Source organism: Gossypium raimondii, chromosome 9, assembly GCF_025698545.1.
Source record: "Gossypium raimondii isolate GPD5lz chromosome 9, ASM2569854v1, whole genome shotgun sequence".
NCBI classification, from domain to species: Eukaryota; Viridiplantae; Streptophyta; class Magnoliopsida; order Malvales; family Malvaceae; genus Gossypium; species Gossypium raimondii.
In genome coordinates this window covers 41700379-41727632 of record NC_068573.1, presented here as the reverse complement: position 1 = coordinate 41727632, position 27254 = coordinate 41700379, and the positions used below count along the sequence as shown (strand labels likewise).

At 36.3% G+C, this 27254-nt stretch overlaps 6 protein-coding genes across 9 annotated transcripts; 4 read left to right on the top strand and 2 right to left on the bottom strand.

Moving 5' to 3' along the window:
- Positions 1–586: 586 nt before the first annotated feature.
- LOC105799812 (probable LRR receptor-like serine/threonine-protein kinase At1g67720) lies at positions 587–8209 on the top strand. The gene is made up of 15 exons (XM_012630570.2): positions 587–1092; positions 2310–2841; positions 3013–3518; positions 3701–3833; positions 3951–4022; positions 4128–4196; positions 4273–4344; positions 4540–4608; positions 5173–5327; positions 5416–5663; positions 6359–6485; positions 6555–6623; positions 6722–6908; positions 7078–7213; positions 7432–8209. Exons 1-15 carry the CDS (start codon positions 1008–1010, stop codon positions 7765–7767), a joined length of 2796 nt encoding a protein of 931 aa, XP_012486024.1. The 5' UTR covers positions 587–1007; the 3' UTR covers positions 7768–8209.
- A 451-nt stretch (positions 8210–8660) lies between these two features.
- On the top strand, positions 8661–11363 carry LOC105799813 (pentatricopeptide repeat-containing protein At3g09650, chloroplastic). Its single transcript, XM_012630571.2, has one exon. It carries the CDS (start codon positions 8875–8877, stop codon positions 11131–11133), a length of 2259 nt encoding a protein of 752 aa, XP_012486025.1. The 5' UTR covers positions 8661–8874; the 3' UTR covers positions 11134–11363.
- A 483-nt stretch (positions 11364–11846) lies between these two features.
- LOC105799811 (uncharacterized) lies at positions 11847–14453 on the top strand. Its single transcript, XM_012630569.2, has 8 exons — positions 11847–12337; positions 12591–12667; positions 12818–13012; positions 13100–13366; positions 13528–13562; positions 13649–13717; positions 14031–14181; positions 14283–14453. The coding sequence occupies exons 4-8, from the start codon at positions 13129–13131 to the stop codon at positions 14441–14443; spliced, it is 654 nt and encodes a 217-aa protein (XP_012486023.1). The 5' UTR covers positions 11847–12337; positions 12591–12667; positions 12818–13012; positions 13100–13128; the 3' UTR covers positions 14444–14453.
- Positions 14454–14811: 358 nt separating this feature from the next.
- On the top strand, positions 14812–16449 carry LOC128032505 (uncharacterized). The gene is made up of 2 exons (XM_052620895.1): positions 14812–14954; positions 15146–16449. The coding sequence occupies exon 2, from the start codon at positions 15185–15187 to the stop codon at positions 15782–15784; it is 600 nt and encodes a 199-aa protein (XP_052476855.1). The 5' UTR covers positions 14812–14954; positions 15146–15184; the 3' UTR covers positions 15785–16449.
- A 1285-nt stretch (positions 16450–17734) lies between these two features.
- Positions 17735–19193, bottom strand: LOC105799810 (40S ribosomal protein S23). Its single transcript, XM_012630568.2, has 4 exons — positions 19027–19193; positions 18350–18505; positions 18125–18251; positions 17735–18040 (listed from the first exon to the last, which is right to left on the bottom strand). The coding sequence occupies exons 1-4, from the start codon at positions 19029–19031 to the stop codon at positions 17900–17902; spliced, it is 429 nt and encodes a 142-aa protein (XP_012486022.1). The 5' UTR covers positions 19032–19193; the 3' UTR covers positions 17735–17899.
- A 3446-nt stretch (positions 19194–22639) lies between these two features.
- On the bottom strand, positions 22640–27254 carry LOC105799809 (interactor of constitutive active ROPs 2, chloroplastic). 4 transcript variants are annotated; one of them, XM_052621108.1, is made up of 4 exons: positions 26977–27254; positions 25371–25551; positions 24663–24843; positions 22640–24485 (listed from the first exon to the last, which is right to left on the bottom strand). In XM_052621108.1, the coding sequence occupies exons 2-4, from the start codon at positions 25388–25390 to the stop codon at positions 22827–22829; spliced, it is 1860 nt and encodes a 619-aa protein (XP_052477068.1). In that variant the 5' UTR covers positions 25391–25551; positions 26977–27254; the 3' UTR covers positions 22640–22826. The 4 variants fall into 4 exon arrangements, with proteins under 4 accessions (XP_052477068.1, XP_012486019.1, XP_012486020.1 ...); XM_012630565.2 differs by having other exon boundaries at positions 24663–24846; positions 26977–27251; XM_012630566.2 differs by having other exon boundaries at positions 24663–24846; positions 25371–25524; positions 26977–27251.

Genomic DNA, 27254 nt, shown 5'->3' with positions numbered 1-27254 from the left:
AAGAGGGATATATGGCTTTGCTTCCTTTATCTTATCCCTATATATTATCACTTCTTTATTTTTCATTCCTTTTCTAAAAATTATCCTCAAAAAGTGAAGAAAAGAACTTCATCAATAAATATCCAATTAAATTAAAAATTAATTAGAGTTTTTTGAACCAAGACATGGAATGTAATATTATAATAAAAATGACCAAAAATGTAGGGATTTCTTTAACTGGTTAGAGCAATTCTTATGAAATACAAAAATTACAAATGATTCTTTTTAGTAAAAAACAAAGGAAGATTAGTTGATGATGACAAGCTGTATATTATAAAACTAATGGTGGAATGGATCTTTTATCCTTAATCAAGCCCTTGAAAAATTGGTGATTAAGATCAACAAATCTGTTCCCTTCATTTTGCTTACTTTGTTTACCATCTACCCCTGAATTGATCTGATCTGATCTGATCAAAGCCTCTTAAAGAGTCCACTTCCATTGGTACCCACAATTTTCTCATCACTCTCTCTCCCTTTCCATAAAGATATCAGAAATAAAATAAAAATAATTATATATAAAAAAGATAAAGTCTCATGCTTGAGTCGATTAGCATAGAAACAGCAACCAGCCAGCAAACAAAAAACATACAAAACCTCTAAGAAAACCCCAAAAAAATAAATAAAAAAAAGAAAGGAAAAGAAAAAGAAAAAGAATCATCTTTTTTTCTTGAACACCACTGATTCTCTCTCCAAATGATTCATATTTACTTACTCTTTCTTTCTCTCTGTTAGCTGACTTCAAAGTATAATTGCATAATATGGGTACTTGTGAATTTTGAAATTTACTATTTCTAAAAGAGCATCAAAACCAGATTTTCATTTTTTATTATTTTTCTTTTCTGGGTTTTGTATTTTAATATATATACAGTCACAAAGAGCTCTGTTTTTTTTAGCTGTTGTTTCTTTCTTTTTGCCACCATTTCTTTTCTTTTTCATGGTCTCTCATTTTACCATTTGTTGCCTTCACCATGGAGATGGAGAAAAGGCTTCTCTTTTCACTTCTTTTATTCTCCCTGCTTCTTCTTTTGGATTCCTCTTCAGCTCAGATGCAAGGTATTTCCTTTTATTTATATTTGTGTAGTTATTTAACAAAATGGGTTCTCTTTGTTCTTTGTTTGCAACTTTCTCCATGTTTTGTGAAATTTATGCTTTTCTTGTGATATGTGGTTTAAGGGCATCGATTTTATGGGCTATCTCATATAATCTCTTGTATTTTTTAGGCTGTTTTAACCTTATTAATACCTCATCTATTCCTCTAGAAAAATGTATCAATCTTGGGATCATTCTGTTTCAGGATTTTAACTTTGGGTTATATTTTGAGTGATATATTTGTTTTCTGTCGTCATTTTATCTTTATAAGATTGCTATAGTGAGCTATTAGGAGTGGTTTTATTTTTAGTGATTTGAACTTCATCTAGTGTAGCTAAGCTAACAACTAGTTATCTTTTTTGTGAAAAGAAAATTCTTTGTTCTGTTCTTATTTTTTTTTTTAAGATGTTATATGTTAGAAAATATTGACCATTGTAGATGAGCAAAAGAGGCAACAGCTATGGCCAGAGGAAGGCAGAAAATCCTTCTGGTTTTGAATTTGTGAAAAAACTGATGCATAGTTGACTGCTTACGTGTGTCAGAGGAAATTAGAATCCTAACCTATTGACCCGATTTCGGTGTTGCTTCCCTTACTGATAGAGTCTTGTTTTCATTATTGATGAGCCAACTCATGGAGAAAATAGCAAAATTTAGTCATTCGTACAACGATTTAAACAGTTCCAACAATCTGTATTTTGTTCGATGACCTTCATACTTCATGGTTTTAATGATCTGATGGAGAGTTATTTGCTGTTTGAGCTATTTTAAGCATAATCCCATAACCTGGGGAACATGCTTGCAACGTTGCAACAAAGGATAGAAAAAAAAAAGTATGATGCAACCAGGAAAGTTTGATTAAGTTAAAAAAATTTTCTCGTCATGATATGTCTAAATCACATTAGCATAAACTTAGCGCATTAAGAGTAAAACAGTTGTAAACCACAAAGTTTTGGTTTATTTATGGAGTTATTACAAGTAACTGCACATGAGGTGTTAGAAAAAATGCAATTCACCTGTAAAGTACATTTTCAAAATTACGTTTGACATCCTTTAAGCCAGGGGCCTTTCTTTTCCACCTTCATTTGCCCTTAGTTTGGACCATGGTGCGTTAGGTCTAGGATTTGGCTGGTGAGGTCTAATGGAGTTGTGTGATTTCTAACAAATCTAAATATATGAAACAGGTTTTGTGAGTTTGAATTGCGGGGGTGATGGAAATTTCACTGACGAACTTGGCCTCTCGTGGTCTTCCGATGATTTTCTTAATTATGGAGAAACAGCTAGCATATCTGTTTCGAATGAGACAAGACAGCAGTATATGTCACTCAGGCATTTCCCTGCTGATTCGAAGAAGTACTGCTACAAGCTTAACGTTGTAAGCAGGACTAGGTATCTTGTAAGGGCAACTTTCTTGTACGGTAATTTTGACAACAACAATGTTTATCCAAAATTTGACATTTCCCTTGGGGCTACTCACTGGTCTACAATTGTTATATCGGATGCAAATACTATAGAGAAGGCAGAACTTATATTCCTGGCTACCAGTCCTACTATTAGTGTCTGTTTATCCAATGCTACAACTGGACAGCCATTCATATCTACATTAGAGCTTCGACAGTTCAATGGTTCAATCTACTACACGCCATTTGAAGAGAACTTTTACCTTGGTGTCTCTGCTAGAATCAACTTTGGTGCAGACAGTGAAGCTCCTGTTAGGTATGCTTGGGCACATTTTTAAATTGCTGTTAGATAATGAACCATCAATGACCAGCATTTAAAGTGACACGAAGAAAATTGATATATACATTTATGGGAATTATGTGAATTGTTTTCGTTCCATAAAGATTTGTTTTACAGAAGATAAAATAAAGTATAATTATTTTTCAGGTATCCTGATGATCCTTTTGATAGAATATGGGAATCAGATTCTTTGAAGAGAGCAAACTACCTTGTCGATGTTGCTGCTGGCACTGTTAAAGTCTCTACGAACAAGTCAATTTACATTAGCAGTAGTGAAATGCCTCCTGAAAAAGTGATGCAGACTGCTGTAGTTGGTACAAATGGATCATTAACTTACCGCTTGAACTTAGATGGTTTTCCCGGTTTTGGCTGGGCGTTCACGTACTTTGCTGAAATTGAAGACTTGGCTCCAGATGAGTCCAGAAAATTTAGGCTGGTGCTACCAGGCCAACCTGATTTGAGCAAAGCTGTTGTTAATATCCAAGAAAATGCCCAAGGAAAGTACCGTGTCTATGAACCAGGATATCCTAACATATCCCTTCCCTTTGTATTATCATTTAGATTTGGGAAGACATCTGATTCTTCCAAGGGGCCACTGTTGAATGCTATTGAGATAAACAGGTATCTGGAGAAAAATGATGGTTCTGTGGATGGTAAGTAAGGTTAAGTTTCATTCAATAAATATGGATTAGTGGAATGCACTCTTTGATTTGATTCTTGGGATTATGACTTGGTTTTTCGTCTAGATTATTAATTAGACTTTGCTGTCTCATTTTGATTCATTATGAAAATTATAATCACAGTGCCTCTGAAAATAGGTTCTCATGAGTTGCAGGAATGGTGATTGCTAATGTGGCCGCACTCTACCCATCAGCTGATTGGGCACAGGAAGGTGGTGACCCTTGCTTGCCTGTTCCATGGTCATGGGTGCGGTGTAATTCAGACAGACAGCCAAAGATAGTGTCAATGTAAAGATTTATGCCTCTGGAGATTCTTGTCCACTTCTGTTAAATTGTTTGTTTCAGTAGTATCTGAAACAAATACGAATACATTATGACTTCTTTTATTTATGTGGTGCTTGGCAGCCTTTTATCCAGCCAGAATTTAACGGGGAACATACCTTCAGAATTTACAAAATTGAGCGGTTTGGTTGAGTTGTAAGTTTCAAACTGCATTCTTTCCATAGCTGGCTATTTAATTCAATTGGTTGAGACACCCGTTTTACCCCCTAAAAAATCTTATTTCTTATCTATTCCTTACAGATGGCTTGATGGGAATTCCTTGACTGGTCCAATACCAGATTTTACCGGATGTGTGGACCTAAGGATCATGTAAATACTGAGTGCTCTTTTCTTAATTGTGATATTTTTGTGAAGAATTTGCTGACTAAGAATCTGTCTCATGTAGTCATCTTGAAAACAATCACTTGACGGGTGAGCTACCTTCATCTTTGATGAACCTACCAAACTTGAGGGAACTGTAAGTCACTCCAACTTGTCTGTTGTTTTGATTTTGCCTGATAGAAGTTTCCACGGTTTACTAGTGATATTCTAAGATGTATTTCATGCATTAGTTACTGCTCATTTTCTATTGCTTTAGTTATGTGTCATTGTTTTCCATGTTGCTTTCTAGGAAAAATGAAAGTCTTATATAATTGATGCTCTCATGATGCAGGTATGTGCAGAATAATATGTTAACTGGAAGGGTGCCATCAGGCCTTCTGAGTAAAAACTTGGCTTTGAAGTGAGTATCATAAAATGTAATTGAAATTCATTAACATGCTTAATAATTGGTGTATCATAGGTTCATCTTAGATGTATACAACTCTTTTTTTGGAAATGGTATATCATTACAAGCTAGTTTTGGAGATACGTGAGACCATTGTTTGAACAGAGTTGAATATAGTGTGTGCATTAACAGGATTATAATGTTCTAAATCCCCAGATAGGTGTTATTATTGAAACTTCTTCATGAGTTGCCATATAAGTTGCTATAGAGTCCCTGATAAGTAAATATTAGTGTTTTGAATTTGCACTCTTTGCAGTTATTATTATTTTATGGTTTTCTTCCCTTGTAATGATATTATCGAAGGCCTACTGCTAATCTTCTAATGAATAACAAAAGTTGCTCAATAGTAGCCCGTCAAGGAATCCTACACAAACTGCAAATATGTTCTATCTGCTAGTTGGTAGGCAAAAATATACATATATTTTGGCTTCCCTGTTAACATTTTTTCTCCTTTCATACTAATATATGCTTCTTTGTTAGTTTAGCCCAAAATATTTACTAACTACTACTTTCCCACAGCTATGCTGGAAATATTAACCTTCATGAGGGGGGTGGAAGAGCAAAGCACCTTAGTACTATTATTGTTGGTTCTTCCGTTGGAGCTGCTTTTCTGCTTATATCTACGATTTTGTCTTGCATTATTTTGCGCAAGGGGAAGAAAAAACATGAACAAGGTATGGAACCAGGTTTTTGAAAGTTTGGCTTTGGCTAATCTATTGCATATCTGGCTTGACATGCTTAATATCTTCAAATTTATGTCAGAACAATTTCATCATCCTTTGCCTATTCAAGGTCAAAGAATTGCTTCTTCATTAAGTAACGCTCCCACTGAAGCTGCTAATTGCTTTACATTACTGGAGATAGAAGATGCTACAAACAATTTTGAGAAAAAAATTGGTTCTGGAGGCTTTGGAGTTGTATACTATGGGAAAATGAAAGATGGGAAGGAAATTGCGGTAAAAGTTCTCACTAGTAATTCCTTCCAAGGAAAGAGGGAATTTACAAATGAGGTAAGTTTCAAACCCTTGTTCCTCATTATGGAGTTTTGCTGCTTGTCTGTGGTGTTCATGAGTTTTGTTATTTTGGAACTTTTCTGACAGTTGTTTAATCTTTCCCTTGAGATAAAAATCAAATTCAAAATAGTGACATGAGAGTTGTTTGACCATTGAACTTGAAAGAATAATAGCTAAGTTTATTCATTTGAGGCTTCTCATATATAAACCTGTAGTAGTCAGTGTATTAGGTTTCTATCTCCTTGATGTTTTAAAGGGAATTTCATCCATTTTTAAGGGCTATTTAGGTAAAGAACATAACACCAGATTCTAGGCCTTGAAGCCGGGCAATTCGGTAATGATAGTCAGATTTGAAGTGACTTTATTTGACTAGGATGCCTTCAATGCTTTATCATGTATGGGTTCTGAAACGAGCTGACAGGATAAAAATATAAATTTTCATACAAATTATGAATTTGTTAGAACTTAGATCCATTCGATGAGTTTTACTGATAAACCTCAAGTGAATTGGTAGTATGCAAGTCTGCTTTCGGTTGGAAACTTTTCTTAAAAGGAATGTTTCGCCGTAATATGACCTTTTCTTTTCTTGAGAGAGGGTACTGAGGCTTTTAAATAATTTATGCTGCATCGATTTATTTATTTCTAATTGGCCATTTGAAGCTAAGATCATGTGAAATTGACTTATGGTGTAGGTGAGTCTTCTTTCAAGGATACATCATAGGAACCTGGTACAGTTTCTTGGATATTGTCAAGAAGATGGGAGAAGTATGCTTGTTTACGAGTTCATGCACAATGGAACTCTTAAAGAACATCTTTATGGTAAGTTCAATTATTCTTAGGTTAAACCTGATATTGATTGAGTGCTCACCAATGTGTAAATATTTGTAGGCCCTTTAACACAGGAACGTGGTATCGGTTGGATAAAACGCCTTGAGATCGCAGAAGATGCTGCAAAAGGTATTCAAGCTAAGGGACTAAATTGTAGTTTCTCTGTGCAGAAGTTTCTTGCTTTGTTCAAGTATTGAAAGTCTGATTCTTTCAATTCCTTTATTCAGGGATTGAATACCTTCACACAGGCTGTATTCCCGCCATTATCCATAGGGATCTAAAAACTAGCAATATTCTTCTCGACAAGCACATGAGGGCAAAGGTTTCAGATTTTGGGCTTTCAAAGCTTGCCGTAGATGGAGCATCACATGTGTCAAGCATAGTTCGGGGAACTGTGGGGTACTTGGATCCTGAGTAAGGCCTTGCTTCTACTAAATCCTTCTTTCTTTTGTTGAAATCATTTTAAATGACCATTTGCACTGATTTATATATAAGAAACAAAGTAGAGGGATTTGTCTTTTAGATAAGTGTTATCATGCATAAGACACCAAATCTACTGTTGCTGAATGCTTTTGGTGCGCAGGTATTATATCTCCCAGCAATTAACGGATAAAAGCGATGTTTACAGCTTTGGTGTGATTCTTCTAGAACTGATGTCTGGTCAAGAAGCCATATCTAATGAAAGCTTTGGCGTTAATTGCCGAAACATTGTCCAATGGGTAATTTCATGTAGTTTCACAACTATCATATAAATATATAGTTTTTCATAACTTCTGAACCTCTAATTCACTTTTAACAGTAACTAATAGTATACAAAAGCAATGACATTGTTCAAAATGTTACTTTGTTTCTCTATATACTTTCCTACTGCTGCTTATGGTTTGGAAAATGAATTGAGATTTCATTTGTTGATTTCTTCCAATAAATAATATTGCAGGCAAAGTTGCATATCGAGAGTGGGGACATTCAAGGAATCATTGATCCTTACCTTCGCAATGACTATGACATTCAATCAATGTGGAAGATAGCTGAGAAAGCTTTAAATTGCGTGCAACCTCACGGACATATGAGGCCATCGATATCGGAAGTTCTCAAGGAGATCCAAGATGCCATCCTAATTGAAAAGGAAGGTATGATGGTTAGAGAAGGTAACTCGGATGAAATGTCTAGGAACTCTGCCAATTCTTCGTATAACCCTGGTTCCTTGGATATGATTGGAACGGATAATTACCTGTCATTGGATGAGTCCATTGCACGGCCGGTTGCACGATAGTCCGTTGTTTGTCCATGTACAAAGAGGCAATTCCTTATGTTTTCTCTTCTTAAATTCTTTGTTATGTTGCCAGAATCTTCAATCATGCTTTAGCCTGTAGGAAATTTCTTCTGCAATCCACCCTAAATAGCCAGGGAAGATAAAAAAGAAAAGAAAAGAAAAAAGATGGGAAGATGATACCATGAGCTGGTCCTTTTTGAGGTTGTTGCGTAGTATAGTTTTATTGCCTTCCTTGCATGGAATTAATGTTCATTATATGTGAACGGAAAAGGGAAAAGAAAAGATATGACATGGTTTTCGTCGTGCTTAGATTGCGTGGGACATGCATGATTTGGCTTTCATCATGCATGGTAAATGTAAGATTTAAAGTTTTGGCACCATCAAAAGGATAAACAGATGTTCAACATGGTTATGAAATAAACGTGGTCAAATTCTGAAAGAATTTTTTCTTTTCAAGATATTCATTAGAGCGAGTCTAGTGATTAATTTTTCGTGTTTTGTAGGTTGATTAAGTGTGTTTTTCGACAATTATTTTACATGGATAAAAAAAATACAAAAATTATATTATTTGTTGAATTGTAAAGAAAAACGATGAGGTTTTTAACAAAACATAATCTCTAAAATTATTTAAAATTTCTTCTCAACCAATAAATAAAACATTCAGTTAAACATTACTACAGATTAAATTCATCGACCAATAATTAAGGGGAACTGGCGAAATTTATACTGAGCAGAGGAACTTGAAGACGATGTACCACGCGATCTTAATTTGAAACCACTTGTTCTAAACATTACAATAAGATTGTATTTAGATATATTTTTTAAGAAAACTAAATGAGATAAGGTATTTATAGATTTTAGAGCCAGGGGTTGATCGTGTTTTTAATATATATCCGAATAAAAAGAAATGATAGAGCGGTGTAAAGTTTGAAGGAAGAAATAGAGTTTGAGTGTGAAGGAGCAGCGAGGTGTGGATAAAGAAAAAAGGACATAATCCAGTCGACGTAGTACTTCCCTTCTCCATTCAAACCATACCTTTCTTCTTCCTCAACCACATCCTTCTAATACTTGTTTACCTTGTCCCTTCCCCCCCCAAATGGACCAGCCATGTCTATGAATATTGCTTCTCCTTCCCCTTGTTCTTCTTCCTCCTCATTTCCCTCCGCTCTCCGCTGGCTCTCTCTCCTTCCTCTACAGCCTTCACCCTCCACCTCCACTACTTCCTCTAAGCCCGCGCGTCCCTTTTCTTTGCGAGCTCAACCCACCGCTACCGATTTATCTCTCCCTAGTGATAAAAAGACCAACGATGATCAGACACTTCTTTCACTCCTCCGCCAAAGGAAAACCGAACAAGCTTGGACCCTTTACTCTCAATCCCCTCACCTCCCCACCCCTACTTGCTTAAGCCGCTTAGTTGCTCAACTCTCTTACCAAGCCACTCCTCAATCTCTCGCACGCGCTCGTACTATCATCACCCGCCTTCGCAATGAACGCCAGCTGCACCGTCTCGACGCCAACTCCCTCGGCCTCCTCGCATCGGCCTCCGCGAAATCCGGCCATACCCTTTATGCCTCTTCGCTCATCAAGTCCATGCTTCGCTCTGGTTACCTACCCCACGTCAAAGCATGGAGCGCTGTCGTTTCGCGGCTCTCTACCGAGTCACCCTCTGAGTCGATAAGCCTTTTTGACTCCGTGACTCGCCGCGTCAGGCGTTTCGCGGATCCTTCAATTGTTGCTGATTCCAAACCTGACACGGCTGCCTATAATGCTGTGCTTAACGCTTGTGCTAATTTGGGGGACAAAAGTAAGTTTTTGAAACTGTTCGATGAAATGCATGAATGGGGCTGCGAACCTGATGTTTTAACATATAATGTCATGATAAAGTTGTGTGCTAGAGCTGATAGGAAAGATTTGCTTGTGTTTGTGCTGGAGAGGATTATTGAGAGAGGAATACGTTTTTGTATGACTACTCTGCATTCCCTCGTTGCTGCTTATGTTGGATTTGATGATCTTGAAACGGCTGAGAAAATTGTTCAAGCTATGAGGGAAGGAAGGAATGATCTTTGTAAGATTCTCCGAGATGCAAATTTGGAAGATTTAAAACAAGCCAAGGAAGATGATGACTATGACGACTACGACCTGGAGGATGAAAAGGAGGAAGATATGGAAGATTTGAGTAAAAGAAAGATAGATGATGTAGTATTTGAGAAGTTGCTCCCTAATTTGATTGAGCCGAGCAGCGAACCGCTTTTATTGCCGAAAGTGTATGCACCGAATTCTAGGATTTATACGACACTAATGAAAGGTTATATGAAGGCAGGTAGAGTTACTGACACGGTGAGAACTTTAGAGGCGATGAGGCATCAAGATGATAAGGCTAGTCATCCTGACCATGTTACATACACAACAGTTGTTTCTGCATTTGTTAAGGCTGGATTGATGGATAGAGCGCGAGAAGTGCTAGCTGAAATGACAAGAATTCGTGTGCCTGCGAATCGGATTACTTACAATATTCTTCTCAAGGGTTACTGCCAGCAGTTGCAAATAGACAAGGCAAAGGAGCTGCTAAGGGAGATGGCTGATGATGCAGGGATTAAGCCTGATGTGGTTTCATATAATATATTGATTGATGGGTGCATATTGATCGACGACAGTGCTGGAGCACTTGTGTTCTTCAATAAGATGCGAGAGCAAGGAATCACTCCCACGAAGATCAGTTACACTACATTGATGAAAGCTTTTGCTTTGTCAGGTCAACCGAAGTTAGCTAACAAGGTTTTCGATGAGATGCTTAGAGATCCACGGGTAAAAGTTGATTTGGTTGCTTGGAATATGTTGGTGGAGGGATATTGTAGATTGGGACTGGTTGAAGAAGCAAAGAAAGTCATCCAGAGAATGAAGGAAAACGGGTTTTACCCTAACGTTGCTACTTATGGTAGTCTAGTAAATGGGATTGCAGTGGCTAGAAAACCAGGGGAAGCACTGTTGCTTTGGAAAGAGATAAAGGAAAGGTGTGAGATGAAGGAGGAAGGCAAGAGCTCATACTCCGATTCCCCTCCGCCATTGAAACCAGATGAAGGTCTGTTAGATAGTTTGGCAGATATATGTGTTAGGGCTGCTTTCTTCAAGAAGGCATTAGAGATAGTGGCTTGCATGGAAGAGAATGGCATACCACCAAATAAGACAAAGTACAAGAAAATCTATGTAGAGATGCATTCAAGGATGTTTACTAGCAAACATGCTTCACAAGCGAGGCAGGATAGGAGGATTGAAAAGAAGAGAGCGGCTGAGGCATTCAAGTTCTGGTTGGGTTTGCCCAATTCTTATTACGGGAGTGAGTGGGAATATGAACCTCCTCAAAGATGATTATATTTATGCCTCTGGCTCAGGGTCTATAAAAACAACACCAACATTGATCTATACTTATATAGCAAATTGTAACAAGGTTAGTGTAACTATAAATTGCAAAAGCAAAATAGAGTCTCGTGGTGCTTCATGTAATGAATTGAATGCTTCCTTCACTACGTAGTAAATTGTAACAAGTTTAATGCTACTATATATTGCAAATGCAACATAATCAGTCCATTGATGTTGAATACTTTCTTCAATGTGTATACGTCACCCTTTCAAAAAGATAGCTTAATCCATGTATTTTAGTTTGGTATTCTAGAAAATTCAAAATCTGATATGCAAATATATTATCATGTGAAAATATAATGTTATGTTAGCTTGTTATTTTCACGTACACTTACTAAAAATCTAATTAATAGATTAACAGCTACCATTTGTGTTAAGATTGAAATTTCAAAATTCAAAATCGTAAAGACCGAGAATAATTCAGTTGGAGAATATGGATTAACTCTACAATTGTGTACGATAGTACAACACTAATAATTAAATTAAACAAATGAATTTAACTACTATTGCTTGAGTCATGACTAAAATATATAAAAAAAAATAAAAAGCACCAAAGACTTTAATCGATCAATTCAAAAAAGTAAAAAGACTAAAATTGATCAAATTAAAGTTCAAGGAGTAACTTTTACAAAGTATAGAGAGTAATAGCAGAATCTATAACGCACAACGTAAAACGATCTGAACCTCCATACAAGGTTGTCACGGCAAATCAAATCTGTAGAAGCGTTGGATGTGGTGGGAAAGTTAATAGTCCGGGTAACAAACTGAAATCCTAAAAAAATACAAGAAAACAAAAATGGAAGATCCAACGTCATAAATCACCTGATCACCGCACTATACTTGTCGCTCCCACATCCTCTGTGAAGGGCTTCCTACCTCAACCTCGGTGCAAGTGTTTATATACATCATCAACCGCTCCTCACTTTTTTTCGGCTTCAAATTTATTTGTGTAAAGCATTTGTTATTTCCACATATTTCAAAATCTTTACCTTTTCTTCAATTCTTTTTTTTTATATCTCAATTCAATATTTAAATAATTAACGCATTTGGCCTCATTGGGGTGATTCCGGGATGCAAACCGATTTTGATATCGAAGGGCTAAGCCTCATCGATGTTTCGTCCGAAGACGATTGCCTCCTCTCTCAATCCTCAGGTCTTTCTTTATTATCATCATATGATTTCCTCATCTACATTTCATCGAAACATAACTTTATTTTTCATTTTTCTGATAATCATGTTTTAGACTTACGGTGAAATGTTCCTTTTTCCAATTTCTTATTCTGTTTATTACGAATAATTAGCTCCAGAAAATCATTGATGTTAAGCTGATTTTTTATGTTTTATTGATTTTTTATGTTTGACTAAACCTTCAAATGAAACTGATTGATTTTTTTCCCTGAAAGCAGTTCTATCGGCATTTGCTGTTTTTTCACTATAACGGATTCAGTTTGGCCTTCTGAAAGCAATTTCTTGTTAACATTAGGTAATTTGGGGATGCTTTTTCGAACAATATAAGATGATGATCCACTGATCCTCGTTTCTTTTTGCCTATTAAATTTGAAACTTAAATCTCATTTTAATGTTGCAAAACTATATATCTCTCCTGACAAATTGGAAATTGTGTGTTGTGCAGAGAACGGGATTAAAACCAAAACTGTTTGGTTTTCTTTGGATCTCGACAATGTAGAAATCTCATCAGGCTTTCTTGAAGAAGCTGGAGAGTTAGAGCAACCACCAGGTTCTTTGGAACAAGACGAGTTGAGAAAAAATGGAAAATATAATTTACGCAAAAGTTTAACATGGGATAATGCTTTCTTTGCTAGTGCAGGTACAATTTGATCTTTTTTTTTTATATACACTTAGCAAGTTATGGTTTTAAGTTACTTGTTTTGATATATTTGTAATAATATTTTAGGTTTTCTCGAACCGGAGGAGTTGTCTAGCATGTTGGGAGGCAGTGAGAAAGGTGAAATAAGTATATTTCCCGGGATCCAAGAGGATGTAAACAGATCTTTTGATTCATTAACGATGTTGGATACTGAAATTTTGACTTTGGAAAATTCTGATGCTGATTTGTTTGAGGATATAAGAGCTTCAATCCAGAAATTTAACAAAATTTCCAACACAGCAAATTCCATTGCCAGAAAGGAATTGGAAACAACAGATTCTGAAAGTGTATCATGTAAGTATAGTTTGTTTCTTTCTGAATCTGCATCTTTTTCTGCTGTTGCACCCAATAGTTTTTCTTCGATGCCACGAATACAACTGACAATATTCTAGGCATGCTTATTCTTTGCACAAATATTCTCAAACTGACAATACCTGTTTTCCTTTTACTTCCAGCTTCAAAGAAGGTAGCATTTATCACTCAAGATAAGGTACATCAAGATCTGCCAATGCAAAATTTCATTATTTGTAACTTTCTTGTGTGTCCCCGCTAACATTTATTTTTCTGCTATTTCAGATGAAGCAGAAAGCAGCTCCAAAGAGGCCAAACATTGGTGTGAAAGATACTGGGAAAACAATGAAGCAGGTTTCTTTCTGATCGCACATATCTCATGCATTTATTAGCTGTGTCATGCAAATGACTGAAACTGCAACTTGTTTCTTCTTTTGTTGAGATAGAAATAATTTTATTGAACAATGTGTTCTAAGTAAGTTTTAAACTTCCAAATCTAAGAGGTTAGGTGAAATTAATTGGATTTTCTTGTTCTAGAGATTCATAGAAAACAATACTATAAAGCTGTGGTAAGTTAATTATTGTGACTGCTGATTATAGACCTGCATAACGGCTATTTACTACCACTGTAACTCTTATTTGTTTTTCGTCTAACTGGCCTGTACAGCCTCTTTCTAAAAGTGGAGAATCAACTTCTTCTCTTCATAACCTGCCAATGGGACTAAGCCAGTTTGCTCCCATTTCCACAACGTCAACCAGAAGGCTCTCCTTGGATGCTAAGATTGTTAAAATGGAAAAGAATCCAAAAAGTGTGGCTGGTAAATTAAAATACTTTCTCTTGAGATTAGCTTCATCAAATTAGAAGTGTTCTTGCTCATGTATTCTATTTAGTTCACTCTCGATTTGTTTTAATGGTTAGGTAGAGGCACCACTGTATTAAAGACTCGTGGTTTGGGTGGTTCAAGACATATTGTGCCTCAGTCTACCCTATCTACCAAATCTTCTTCCTGCTTCCCAGCCTCTAGCAAAGCAGAGCTGATAAACTATTGTACCTTGCTTGAAAGTAGTGCCAGTGTTTAATCTGAGGGAATTGAAAAGTCTTCCTTGAATTTGACTAAACAAAAACGACTCCAGAAAAGTTATCCGTTCTTCCTCTGGTTATGCTATCAGTAACCCATCCAAAATTGTAGCAAAAGGTAAAAATCAAGCAGGAAATTCGAAGCTTTCCACTTTTTTGAAGTCTTCAACCAAGCTCTCTTCCAGTATATCTCCTGCTAGCTCTATCAGTGTACAGTCCTCAGAGTCACTATCATCAACCTCTGCTGCTAATCAAAGGCCTAACATTGTAAGAGATAGGCTTGGTATTGGCTATCACAAGGGACTCACTACAAATTGTGCTGTCCACCAAGATCTGGATTCTCCGAACCATCCTACCGGTCAGTGCTTACTGGAAGCTGGTGCTGAGGTTACTGGTGCACTTGATGAAAGAGTAAATAAAGTTTCAGAAGAAACTAGTGGGCTTCTTCATCCTGCTTCAGTGAAACCCTCCAGCCTTCGATTGCCATCACCAAAAATTGGCTTCTTTGATGGGGTTAGTTCTTATTTCTTAAAATTTCCATCTTTAACTGTGGTTAAGAATAAGCAAACAGAGATTTTCATATCAGAATCTTCAGCAGGAAAGGAGATAGAACCTGTCTGTGTCTATTCTTTGACGAAATCCAAATGGACAAATTGCCTGCTTGTATTCTTTTTAGCTCAATTCTGTTTTGATCATGAACGCAGGTAAGATCATCAGGTCGTAGTGGAAGCTCAAACAGTGCAATGATTGGAAAGTTTCAACCTGTTAGAATCCTGACTGCAGTCAAGGGCCCCAAAGTTGATGTTAAGCAAACTTCCTCCCTTGTAAGATCTAGATCTTCCTCGTCAATTCAAAAACCTTCAAATGCTGCAACAAAGGTACCAAGTGCTTCAAGAAACCTCAAAAGCAGCCCTGGCACATCTCCAAAACTTCAGAATAAATCCTCTCCTAGAACTGGTAGAGAAAGTTACTCAAAGGCTCAGGGAATTGGTTCTGTTGAAACAGTAGTAAGCCAAATAGTGGGTGTGGGAGGCAAGGATTGTGCTCGCATAAAGGATGCCAAGATTGTTCCTCTTGATGGAGTCCCTCAAACTGCTGATAATTTAACTTCCGAGTCTGATGTCCAACACATTGTCACATTGAAAGAAGCTGCTGAAAAAGAGACATACAGTCAACCATACTTTAAGACTAATACACTTTCCCTTTATAACACCACCAAGGAAGATGCTCCTCTTGAAGACCAAATTACTGGTTTTGTTGCAAACGGAGGCCCTGTGGAAGTGGATATAAATTCAGGCACTCATAAAGAAGCCATTTCTGATTATCATTTGGCTCATGGCTGAAAGGAGTTTGTAAACATTTTGTCAAACCCCACTCATTCCTCAGTGACTTCTGAAATTACTTCTGGGTCAAGGAAACCTTTCTCGGTCAAGGATTCATTTTACAATATTGATGCACCGCTAAAAAGTTTACCAGGAACAGCAGTGGCAGTAGACAAGAGGACCATATTATCGATTCCAGAGAGCATCTTACCCAAGAACAGCTAAGATAAGTGGAAAAATCTTGTTCGGTTTTCTCAAGGTACCTTGGTGTGGATCTAGGTAAAAAGCCTTGTAGAGTATATAATGCACTCTGGTAGCATTTTGTACTCTTTTCCAGCAATGAGGGTTCCAGATTCGAATACCACCAAAGTTGGGATCTGATCCTGATCTTGAGTAGATAGTGTCTTATGGAGCGCGTTTTATAGGTTTTCAGTTATGAAGTAAGAACTTAAAGATGAAGTCATGGATTGGATTTGCCATCATATTACCATTTGTGTCCAGACATATTTATTATGCAATGAGAGCAAGCTTTATTAAGGAAGAAGAAAGAGAAGGTTGTCTCATATAGATTGTGCCCACATCATGAAAATGTACTTGTCTCATATAGATTGTGCCCACATCATGAAAATGTACTTACAAACAACTCTTTATTTCATAGTATAATTTTATGCCCAGTTTGCATGACATGATTTTATATAGTTCTGTGCCAAACAAATCTGCCTTCTTGACTATGCAAGTTTCTGCCAGGCTTGTAATTGAAAGTTGCTGTACTTGTTCTTGGGATGGGATTTTTACGAGATTACTTGTTCTTAGTTTTTTTAAACTGTCAGTGTCATACCAACAAGAAGATATTTACTTATAGAATCTGTGGATTGTTTTTAGTACCAACAAGTAGACAGACCCAGCAAGTCGGGGCAAATTCTTAGCAGCTATAGGACTATTAAACAATGTATGAATTTTCAATCCCATAAATACAATTTTATCTTTTCCGATGCATTTGCATACTTTAAAACCCTTAAATCCAATAAACAGCTTTCATGTATATTGACAATCTTCATTCATAAATCATCTCAGGCTCCAAGTTTGTACTCACATTGAACAGAAGACAAACAAATTGACAGGATGGAGGTCTACTATTGGTACGTGTGAACTAGGGTTGAGCAAGGGTAATTTTAAAAACTGCAATACTCGAAACCAAATAGAATTCTATTTTTTATTTAATATATAGTAATTTTTTTATTTTTTATTATACAATAATAGTAAAAACAATTTAAAATTTGTTGAAAAATTGTTTTTTTAGAAATATTTATAAAAAAAATTGAAAATTTATCAAATAATATTTAAAAGCCATAAAACAAATCTGCTAAAGTTTTAAAACCAAAAATGTGTATGACCCAATTCAATCCATATTTGAGCATCATTAAAAACTAAGAATCAACCCAATTCTCACCTCTAATTCTTTGCATAACTAAAAACTAAAAATCTCATTATTGAAATACATGGCATTATGAAATTAATTGCCCTTTCTTACTATTATACGACACATTGCGAAATGTGGTTTAGAAGCACTAGAATTACTAAATTTCATTTTCAGTTAGTCAACCATTCGACCTGAATTTCCGCAATAGACTTAGAATTACCAAGAACCTATTTAATCTGTTTTGTTCTTTAATTATTTATAATTCAGTCCTACCTCTTATGCACTAATTTGATTAAATCAACAACCAAAATTGTTTTTAGCATTTTATTTAACATTCATTACAACTCAACCCTAATGGTTAGAGGACGAGTAATCCTGAATAACTAAAATTACCAACTTTTATTTTATTTTATATTGTTCTTCCTTTTATCGATAATTAAGCAATTAATTATAACTCAAATGTTTTGATGAAGTCATTTTGTTTACGCAGTTGCATAAGTCAACGCATCAAAATCATAGCAAGCGGAAGAATGAACATTTTGGAACAGATCTAAAGCACCAAAATCTTTTTGATCAAACGATGACACCAAAAATTCAATACAATAATAGCCAGAAAATAAACAAAAGTCCAGAAAAGCTACCAGGCAACAGAATGCTCTCAGTTTTAAGTAAAACTATAGAAAGATCATGAAAGCCATCTTTTCCTCATTGCAAACTTAAGATCTAGGCTTCTCTTTTTTCTCTTTGAAGAGTGCCAAGAGTGAAACACCAGACACCTTCACAACCTTGAATCTAACACCAGGAATATCACCAACCGCATGACCCTTTCGTCCAAATCCAGCAATCAACACCTCATCCTACATTAACATATTAATCATCAGAAGTGTAGCAGCGAAAACCATACCTTAGGCTTTAACTATTTTCAGTTCAGTAACACTCACATTCTCTTCAATGTAGTTTAAGCAACCATCATTTGGAACAAAAGCAGCAATCTTCTTGCCGTTTTTGATCAATTGAACTCTAGCACACTTTCGGATGGCAGAGTTCGGCTGCTTAGCCTCGATACCTCTGCATGTACCAATGCCTCAGTGAACTTGTATGAAATAAGAGTTGAATGAAAACATTAGAACCAAACAAATTTAAAAAGAAAAGGAAATAAGAGTTACATCTTCTCAAGGACAATTCCTTTAGCATGGGAAGAACCGGCAAATGGCTTCTTCCATTCATTTCCAAGGTTAGACTTCTTGTATGCCTTATCAGCCCACCTCTGCCTCCTGCGGTGGGTCCTCAGCTTGCGCCCAGCTCCCATACCACGTGTTTTCCTATAACATTTTTATATTTTTAAGCCATTACTTAATATTTCTATATTCTAATTGTCATTTAAGATATGGTTTCAAACAAGCTTCGTTCAAGAGTAATTCTTCCTAAATCTCAAAACCCAAAACGAAACAGACATTTTGTTTCTACTAGTCAAACAAGAAATCATTAACCCAAATTCATATTCGAATTCAGTAGTCCAGAATTAGTTCTAGAAATCTAAAACAGCAACCAAAATTCAAACTTTCGGAGTATCTAAAACCAGAACCCGGGGCTGTAAAAAAAATTTCCTTTCTTTGTTCTTCTCCCAACTTATTCAACACTCGCCTTAAACAAAGAATGGAATCAACAAAAGACTTCAAGATCCAATACCCAGATTTTAAAAACCAACAGTTTTCATGAAAAGTCATCCCTTTCACTGAATAAACAAGAGTAGCTTAAACACTTCAAAAAAAAAGGAACATAAACAAGTTGCGAGAAGATGTCGATTAGAGCTAAAAGAAGTAAGGAGAAGAAGAACACATACCCCATGTTGGTGGAGGGAGGTTGTTCGGAGTGAGTGGAATGTAATGAAGGTTTTGAGAGATTTGGAGGCGAAGACAAGAGGGAAACAACAGCTATCGCACTGAGCGAATTTTAAACCCAAACAATCCTAACCCTAGGAAACAATGCGGCAAATAAAGTGGGCTATGGTATTCGCCTTACAAATTGGGCCTCATATCTACGCCATTTCATATATCTTTTAAAACTAGTCCAATAATAATAACAATCACAATAATCTAGTGAATTATTTATTTATCACAAAGAAGAACTATTTTTAATCTCTAATTTTAATCTACTAATAACATTCCTTAAAAACTAACAGTAACAGTAACAGCAACTGGAACTGTAGCAACTTTGTTGATTTTCAATAAGTAGAAGGGATTTTCTTCCAAAATCATAGATTTTGTTTACAATGTTAGAGTTCCATTAAGAAAAGCATTGGAAGACCTTGTCATATTCGGATATATATATTCATTTGTCATATCAGGAGCAAAATGTTCAACGACAGCAATCAGATGTTCCTCAGTTGCAACTGGTCTTGCAACTCAAAGACATACCAGGGCATTTATAACCAAGGAGATCAAAACTAAGTATAGAAAGATGAAGGTTGTTCGAAAATGGAAGGAACCTTTTATCCCTCAGGTTACAAAGAAAAATAGAGCAGAAAGAATGAGAAAAATCGTTGCTACTAAAGATACTAACGATGAAAACATGTGCCGTTGGCTAATTTGGCACCACAAGTTACAAAACACTACTTCAAGAGAGTTAGTGCCCCCTCTTCAACCAAGAAAAGAAACAAGAAATTGAAAGATGTTGACGTTCCAAACATCCTTGAGGAAACTGCTGATGCTGCTAGGCCATGTGCCTGAACAGAGAAAATCTCGATTCCTTACCCCATTCTGTGCAAAGAGGATGAAGTTTATGGTTGAGAAAGGCTTCATCAATGAATGAAATATTCAAGAAGATGGGTTTTGTAGAGCATGACATTGACATCTTTTTAGAGGAAAATGAAATCTTGTTTTTTGTGCCCTATGTCAAGCCCTGTGTAAAGAACTTGGTGCTTGAATTTTATGTCAATCTTCAGAAGACTATTACAGATAAGGATGATGTGCACTACAGGCAGGCTAATTTGCAACGATACTTCTTTACATTCAGTCTTGCAGTGATCAACAAGTCGTAGTGAAGATGATGATAATTTCATTACTGACCACGATCAACTTGCCTCCCAACTCAAACAAAATCTGTTCCACTTGGTCAAAAGGCCAAGATTTCATAACTTCAGAGCATGAGCCTACCTATGCTGCATTATATGCCATTGCTATAAGAAATTGGCTGCCCTCCAAGCAAAACATGGTTGTCAATTAAAAGATGGCAATATAACCATATAAGGTAGTTTCATTTATCCCTGTTCTTCTTGGCAAACTATTATTTAATGAGGTTACCAAACACACAAAAACCAAGAACACTAGGCAGATGTTATCTTTTCCCTCACTCATCTATTAGATCATGCTACAACAAAAAGTAAGACTTGGTGCAAGAGGATGAAGTTACTGAGCCTCCACCGCCTAAATTGGAATATTCTTACTAGTAGAATAAAGGGAAACATAGAGTTGTTGATTCTGATGTTGGAGCTGATGAAGCTGATGAGGATTCAGTGCAAGATGATGCCCTAGTTGCAACTGCATCTACATCTGGCAAACCAACCAATGCAGATATGGCAAGATTGTTTAACCGATGCAGATAAGCAACTACATCATTTGGAGAGCCAAATAAAGCTCCTTAACAAACAAAAGGCTCGAGTCCTGCAAACTCATGACACTTGATCAAGCTTTTGCATTCTTGAACAAAATAGGGCGAGAATGGAGTATGGAGTCAGGAGTAGAGATATATTTTCTTGACGAAATTATTGTTTTGAGTCATGTACTTAAGTACGGATGATTTATATGAATTTTTTTTTATCAATGCTATGTTTCTTATTACATTAATTATTGACTTCATAGTGGATTGATGAAGGGGGAGCATTGTTAAAAAGATTGTTTTTGCCCTTTCTTAAGTTTGTTGTTATGTTTTTGGTCAAAATACTCGAGGGGAATTATTAGTGTCGGTTGCACGTCCCAAATGCAATGCCGGTTGCTACTCCTCTTGCAACTAGTTTGTCATTCAGCTTGTCATATTTTAAGGGTATCTTTCTTACTAAAATATCTTGGACTTCTCCTTACATCACCTTCACAATTTTAAGCAAATATTAATGACTTGGATCATCAAAATAATCGGTCAAGCAAGGACTTCTTTGAAGATTTTTGGTGTGATTGGATTTCCTTAAATAAAAAGATTATGTTTCTAAAAGAGGTCTATTCCTAGAAAATCTTTGGATATTTGATTTCCTTTAAGACCTACTCAAGCGCACTTCAACGAGAATGGAATTCACACTGATTGAAGTTTTACAAACCTCTAACATTTAAATGAGAAAGACGTATAAGAAGAAGTGATCTAGTTAATATATAAGAGTGAGGTTATAACTTAGTGAGTGAATTGAACTTAAATTATATCTTGTACCGCAGATCGATAGTCCAAAATACACAATCAATTTCCATGTTCATATCTATTTTTATTCTTCCGGTTGTTATTTCTATTACAACTAAACGTACAACAGACGTACAAATTCAAAGAACCCTCAATAAGTTTTAGTTAACTTTATTTATTATTATTTTGATGGAGTAGTCCTGCTTAATTTGTTTAAGAGTTTGACTAGTTACTATTGTTTCAATTTAATAGCACAATTAGGTTTTTTAGTGATTTCAAATTTGAACTGCAAAAGTCTTTTTGTTTAACCTTGTTTTTATGGTTAAAAAGTGTTTTTAGACCTTTACAAGTAATGCTAAACACATTTTTTATGTCCAACATTTCCATTTACATGGGTTCTCCTAACTTCGTTTAATAATGAAAAATATTACAATTGTTCTGTATCGCTTATTGACTTAAGTCTAAAGTATAATCCAATAATAAATCTAGTTGTTACAATTACTCACCTCAACATATCCTAACATAAAAGTCAAGAAAAACTTATAGAGTGTCAAACAAAATTATCAATAAAAACACAGGGTAGTAGTCGAAATAGACAATCCAAAGACTATGTTTTGCATGTCAACAATGCTACCTATTTACAAATTCCCTCAAAAGTCCCTTCGCGATGTTTTAATAGACTTTAAACTCTGATTTAAAAGTTAGATTTATCACTTGAATTATCTCCGATAAAAACGGCTTCAAATAATAAGGATACAATACTTAAAAAACACAAACTCTTCTCCTTTTAGGAAAACCATTCAAATGAACTAAAAGTTTTCACACGAATTTGGTTTCCCTTATCATGAATCACCTACTCATTTGCTACAATAAAATTAAACACAGTCAAATGTCACAAGCTTTGACTATCCCGATTTTTGTTCTAACATGAAAATGGAACAAACAGTCAAAATTCTAAACGGGGTCCAACTTGATATGAATAACATTTTAATACTTGGAATCTATTCTACCTGTAAGCTATTTTGATAAAACTGGATGAGAGATGTTAGTTGAAGCATAAATTTAAGAAATGGTGGAATAAATATTTGTCTTCTTAAAGGAATTAGGATTTTAACAAACTGAAACTCTGATCCTCTGACCAGACAAAAGTAAGGTAACTTTTCATAAACTGAAACCATCCACAGCCATTTCAAGTTTTACTTTTAGAGCAGAAATATATATTATATTATATATGCATTGCAACCTCTGATGCATTTGCTGCTACTTCTGACCTTTCTTCCATAACACACCAATCTTTTTTAACATGTTTCCATTCTTCTTCTTGGGTGAATCATCATCCATGTCTTCCGAGTTCGGCGAACCATTTCCAGGGTTATAGTTGTTGTCAACAGATTTTGTCTTGTCTGAATGTTTCCCTTTGTTCCCGGATGAAAGCATGGCAGTAGCTGCCTCAGCTGCCTTTCTCCACTGATCCAGCTGCACCTTCAGTCTCCGCAACTCTGCCTCCATTTCGGTGTTTGCTTCTTGTGCTGCATCCAGCTGCTCGGTTGCTCGTGCTGCTCTTCGGCTACTCTTATCTGCTTCTTCCGTTAAATAACCAACTTTCATCAGCGCCTCACGCTCTGCAGCCCTTGCTGCTTCCAACAATGCAACCGATTCTTCACCAACTTTGTTGCTACCCGTTTCCATGTTCTTAATTTCTGTTTTGAGCATTTCGTTTTGCTCTCTTATGCTCTGCAATTCCGTTTCCTTTGCTGTCAAATTTGCTTTCAACTCTGTCAAATCTGCCTCTAACTTCTTCAACTCTATTGCAAGTTCAGATTCTCTTTCGTTAGACCCTATTTTCTCAATCTTCAAATTCAGTTCCTCAATTTCCTTGGAAATACTCTGCTTTTCAGTCTCCTTATCCATCAAATTTGCTCTCAACTCGTCAGCATCAGCTTTTGTTTTCTTTAATTCTTCCTCCAGTTCAGCTTCCCTCTGGCATGACTGTGCTTTTATGCGCTCCACTTGTTCATACGCACCTCTAATTTGCAGCGTACTCCGAATATATTCTTCTTGGTACCTGACCTCAGCTGCATCCAGTGCTGATCTCAATTGATTCACTTCAAGTTTTGCAAAATTAAGCTCCACGTTAAGCTGCTGTATGCCCTCGTTTTCTCCATCCTGTTGGGGTAGTTTATTGTCTTTGAGATGCTCGACAGTTTTGCTGCTATTACCAATCAGTTCAGCCTGGAGCTTGCTCACAAGTCCCTCCAGTGACTTAACTCTAGCTTTTGATTGCTCCAATTCCAACGTCAATGTTTTGTAAGCTTTGGTTTCTTTGGTCGCATCAGAACCCAGCATTTCTATGGTTTTATTTGCTGCTTCCAGTTGTGTTTGGGTTTTGTGAACAGCTTCAAGAGCCTGCGATTCAGATTCTCTGCAATCAGTGAGCTCAGACTTAAGTTTTTGAACCAAGGAGAGAGTTTCGGTTAGTTCAATTCTCAAGTTCTGAATCTCAGTATGCGTGGATTCAGCGTGCTTAGTTTGAAGGGCCTCAGATTCATGTGCTTTTTCCAGCTGAACTTTAAGCTTTTGAATTTCATTCATGGCAGATGCCAAGGCTGCAGAATCCATTGAGTGCTGTTTCTGGACTGCCTCAAGTTCAGACTGCCATGCTCGATCTCGGTCTTGAGAAAGCTTACGAAGTTCTTGCACACGGTCATCCTCGGAGGCAGAAATTTCCATCAATTGCTGTTCGGATTCTTCAAGCTTAGCTGACATTGCTGATAGCTGCTTCTTGGCCTCCTCAGCCTCTTGCATTGCTCGCCTCTTCCAGGACTCTGATGCAGTCAGTTGGTCTTTCGTCTTTTTTAGATCATCTTGAAGATGAGTGAGCTGTGATTCCAGTTCAGTCACTCTGCTCGGACGCTTCTTCTGAAGCTCACAAGACAAGAGTGGACATTAATGTAAGTATGAATAACAAAGTACATAAGCAAACACACAAATGTCCCATAATGACCAAATTAACAGCATGTCGAAATATCTTCATTGCAGTTGTATCATCCTACACTTAAAAACAACCTAGTTTAGGTGTAATTGACAGAAGAATACCTCAGCTACTGGGCTTCTCAACACTTTTCGCTCAGTAACCTTTGGACTTCTGTCTTTGGGTGTCTTACTTGCAGGATTTGGAGAAGACACAGCCTCAGAATCAGATCCAGGTATCTTCAGTTGACGAGCAGTCCGAGGTGTTGCTGGAGATTTTCTCTGAGGCACTTCTGCAGAGCTTGTTCTACTGTCAAATGGAAAATAATAGCAGTAAATATCAAGAACATCAATTGAAGCTTATAGTCAACAACCAATAGCTACGGCTAAACAAAACCATGTACCATCTGATCAGTTATTCCAAGATGACCGAACTAATCTCGGAACTTGTCCATCGGCTAAATCATATATTTCAAACCTGGTGGGACAACCCTTGATTGACTACCAACAACTTCAAAATTCTGCAGCCAACCACCACCATGAAGCTGATGTCCCACCATTTTCACAAGCACAAGTAAAACAACCCAATATACACACCTCATCTGGAACCAATATAGGATAGGTTCACATGAAAATTTGGCGGAATCCAGCCTCATAAAAGGTAATTTAACATCTAAAATTAGTAGACAATCCTCAAGAAATGGACCCTTTTTTTTTCCTTTCAAGGAAACATTAAGAAGAGCAATGAAGGATTCCAAGGACATAGTCTACTTTAAGGGGGCAAAAGAATTATTAGAATGCTATAAACACATTATTGACTAACGAAGAGCTTACCTTCCTTTAGGTGTCTGCATGATTTCGATATTTTCCCTTGAGTTGAAGAGATGAAAGGGCAAAATATTTGTACTCTGCTTCAAAGTTCAACGTTCAAACACCCAATCACCGACCGTCTGACCCACACCACCTCCAACTAGTTTAAAACTGCGGGCTGAGAAGCGAAGTTGAAAGGGTGAATCTGATACATAAATATAGAGAAAATAACAAATAGTTCATGAAAGCTGCTTTCAATATCTTATCAGTATGCAAAGGACCTAACAAACAAACAATACAATCACAATGCCTTAAAAGAAACTCCATAGAAACTACTTCCACTATCACCAACCATAACCAAATGACAAGATTTAAAAGGAAAGATAAAAAAAAGAAGAAGGAAGACTAAAATAAGTAAGGTTGCCATCAAATTAATTCATTAAATATCATTACAAACAAACCCATTTTTTCCAACTCTTTTTTTTCTCATGTTTTTTACTCTCTCTCTCTCTCTCCTTTTTTTTTGGGGGGTGGGGTGGAGATCCTTCCTTTTTCACCCCAGTACTGAAAAATATACTATAACCCTCCCCACTCCACCCCCGCCCCCAAAAAAAAAAAAAAAAACAGAACACACATCATTGAAACCACAAGGAACCTGCTAGAAATGAATGAAGGTTTTTTTTTTTTTTTGAAAAAAATGAAGTTAATGTATATAAAATATAGCCCATGTTCTGCAATATTTTTGGATGAAAAACTGAATCATTCTGTCTTAATGAAAATTTGCGCCAGTATGCGCATGGAATAGTGTTTTAACTCTCCTTCCAATCAAAGAAACAATTTTTCCAACATTTTCCTTATTTTACAACAAATTTATGACCAAAGCCCTTTTTGACTCCATAAAAAATCTAGTATTTTTACTTCAAATATGCTTGTGAACTTAGAAAGTAAAAATGGAAAGCAAACTTAACTTAACAAGGCAAAACTAGGAATATAGGGAGTCAAACGAACTTGAAGACATGCAAGGTTTCAAGGAAATATCTCACTTAATATGTATTTACATACACACACATATATAATGTTTTCTTAGAGAAAACTAAAAACTGGGTAGGCATTGTTCACCCTTGTGTAATCTAAGCTGAGATGGAAAAAAGCTGTTCAAATGAAAAGCAAGTTATAAAAGAGAAGTAAGCTTAAAACACAGAGTTGAAAACAGTGTTCCAAGTTAAGTCCCGAAAACATGAGCAGCTAAAAATTTGAGAAAGAAGGGATGGAAACTCGATTCTTCTTCATTTACTGAGTAAAAGGTGGAAAGGAAGTGAGAGATAGTTATAAACAAGCTTTTGGAGTTCAAGGATGAAGTCACATTTTCTTTTCCCAGAAGAAAATCAACAGAGAAAATGGGATTTTTCTTGAAAATAATAATGAAAGAAAAGCACAAAAGGAGACATTATTACTAACATAAAAGTAAGCAAAACCCAGAAACAAATTGACAACTCCTCACCGACTCTTACACACATTGAAATAAAAAGAAAGAGTAAAAGAGAAGAAAAAACTACATTGGTGAAAAATGAAGCTGAAAACACAAATGTCTAGCAGTAAGGAGAAAGAAAACATAGAAATGGGGTTTTACCTGAAAGAGACTAACTAGCTAGCTTTGGTTGATATTTTTAATGGTTAGATAAGAAAAAAAAGGTTGCAAACAAAGAACCCTAAAATTCCCAAGCTTCTTTTATGAGCTAAGGATAATGCAGCAGCTGCTATCTCAATGCTCAGTTCCCTAAGGCCAAAGCCGAGTGTTTCTCTTTCTTCTATGTATGTATTCTTTCTTTCTTTCGCTGTTTTTGTTAAATGTCAGTGGAGAGAGTAAGCAAAAGGCGCTGCCTTCTTGGGACGATTTACTATGCAGGA

What these genes read in the sequence shown, in the direction of transcription:
- LOC105799812 (XM_012630570.2), top strand. Translation starts at nt 1,008, where the DNA reads ATGGAGATGGAGAAAAGGCTTCTCTTTTCACTTCTTTTATTCTCCCTG. An exon ending in CAGCCAAAGATAGTGTCAAT is followed by an intron (nt 3,834 to 3,950) that starts GTAAAGATTTAT and finishes GGTGCTTGGCAG; the next exon opens with CCTTTTATCCAGCCAGAATT. An exon ending in TCTTAAAGAACATCTTTATG is followed by an intron (nt 6,486 to 6,554) that starts GTAAGTTCAATT and finishes AAATATTTGTAG; the next exon opens with GCCCTTTAACACAGGAACGT.
- LOC105799813 (XM_012630571.2), top strand. Translation starts at nt 8,875, where the DNA reads ATGTCTATGAATATTGCTTCTCCTTCCCCTTGTTCTTCTTCCTCCTCA.
- LOC105799811 (XM_012630569.2), top strand. Translation starts at nt 13,129, where the DNA reads ATGTTGGGAGGCAGTGAGAAAGGTGAAATAAGTATATTTCCCGGGATC. An exon ending in CTGGGAAAACAATGAAGCAG is followed by an intron (nt 13,718 to 14,030) that starts GTTTCTTTCTGA and finishes TGGCCTGTACAG; the next exon opens with CCTCTTTCTAAAAGTGGAGA. An exon ending in GAATCCAAAAAGTGTGGCTG is followed by an intron (nt 14,182 to 14,282) that starts GTAAATTAAAAT and finishes TTTAATGGTTAG; the next exon opens with GTAGAGGCACCACTGTATTA.
- LOC128032505 (XM_052620895.1), top strand. Translation starts at nt 15,185, where the DNA reads ATGATTGGAAAGTTTCAACCTGTTAGAATCCTGACTGCAGTCAAGGGC.
- LOC105799810 (XM_012630568.2), bottom strand. An exon ending in GGAATTGTCCTTGAGAAGAT is followed by an intron (nt 18,252 to 18,349) that starts GTAACTCTTATT and finishes TGGTACATGCAG; the next exon opens with AGGTATCGAGGCTAAGCAGC. An exon ending in TAAACTACATTGAAGAGAAT is followed by an intron (nt 18,041 to 18,124) that starts GTGAGTGTTACT and finishes ATGTTAATGTAG; the next exon opens with GATGAGGTGTTGATTGCTGG.
- LOC105799809 (XM_012630565.2), bottom strand. Translation starts at nt 25,390, where the DNA reads ATGCAGACACCTAAAGGAAG. An exon ending in ATGCAGACACCTAAAGGAAG is followed by an intron (nt 24,847 to 25,370) that starts GTAAGCTCTTCG and finishes TCCATTTGACAG; the next exon opens with TAGAACAAGCTCTGCAGAAG. An exon ending in TGAGAAGCCCAGTAGCTGAG is followed by an intron (nt 24,486 to 24,662) that starts GTATTCTTCTGT and finishes TGTGAGCTTCAG; the next exon opens with AAGAAGCGTCCGAGCAGAGT.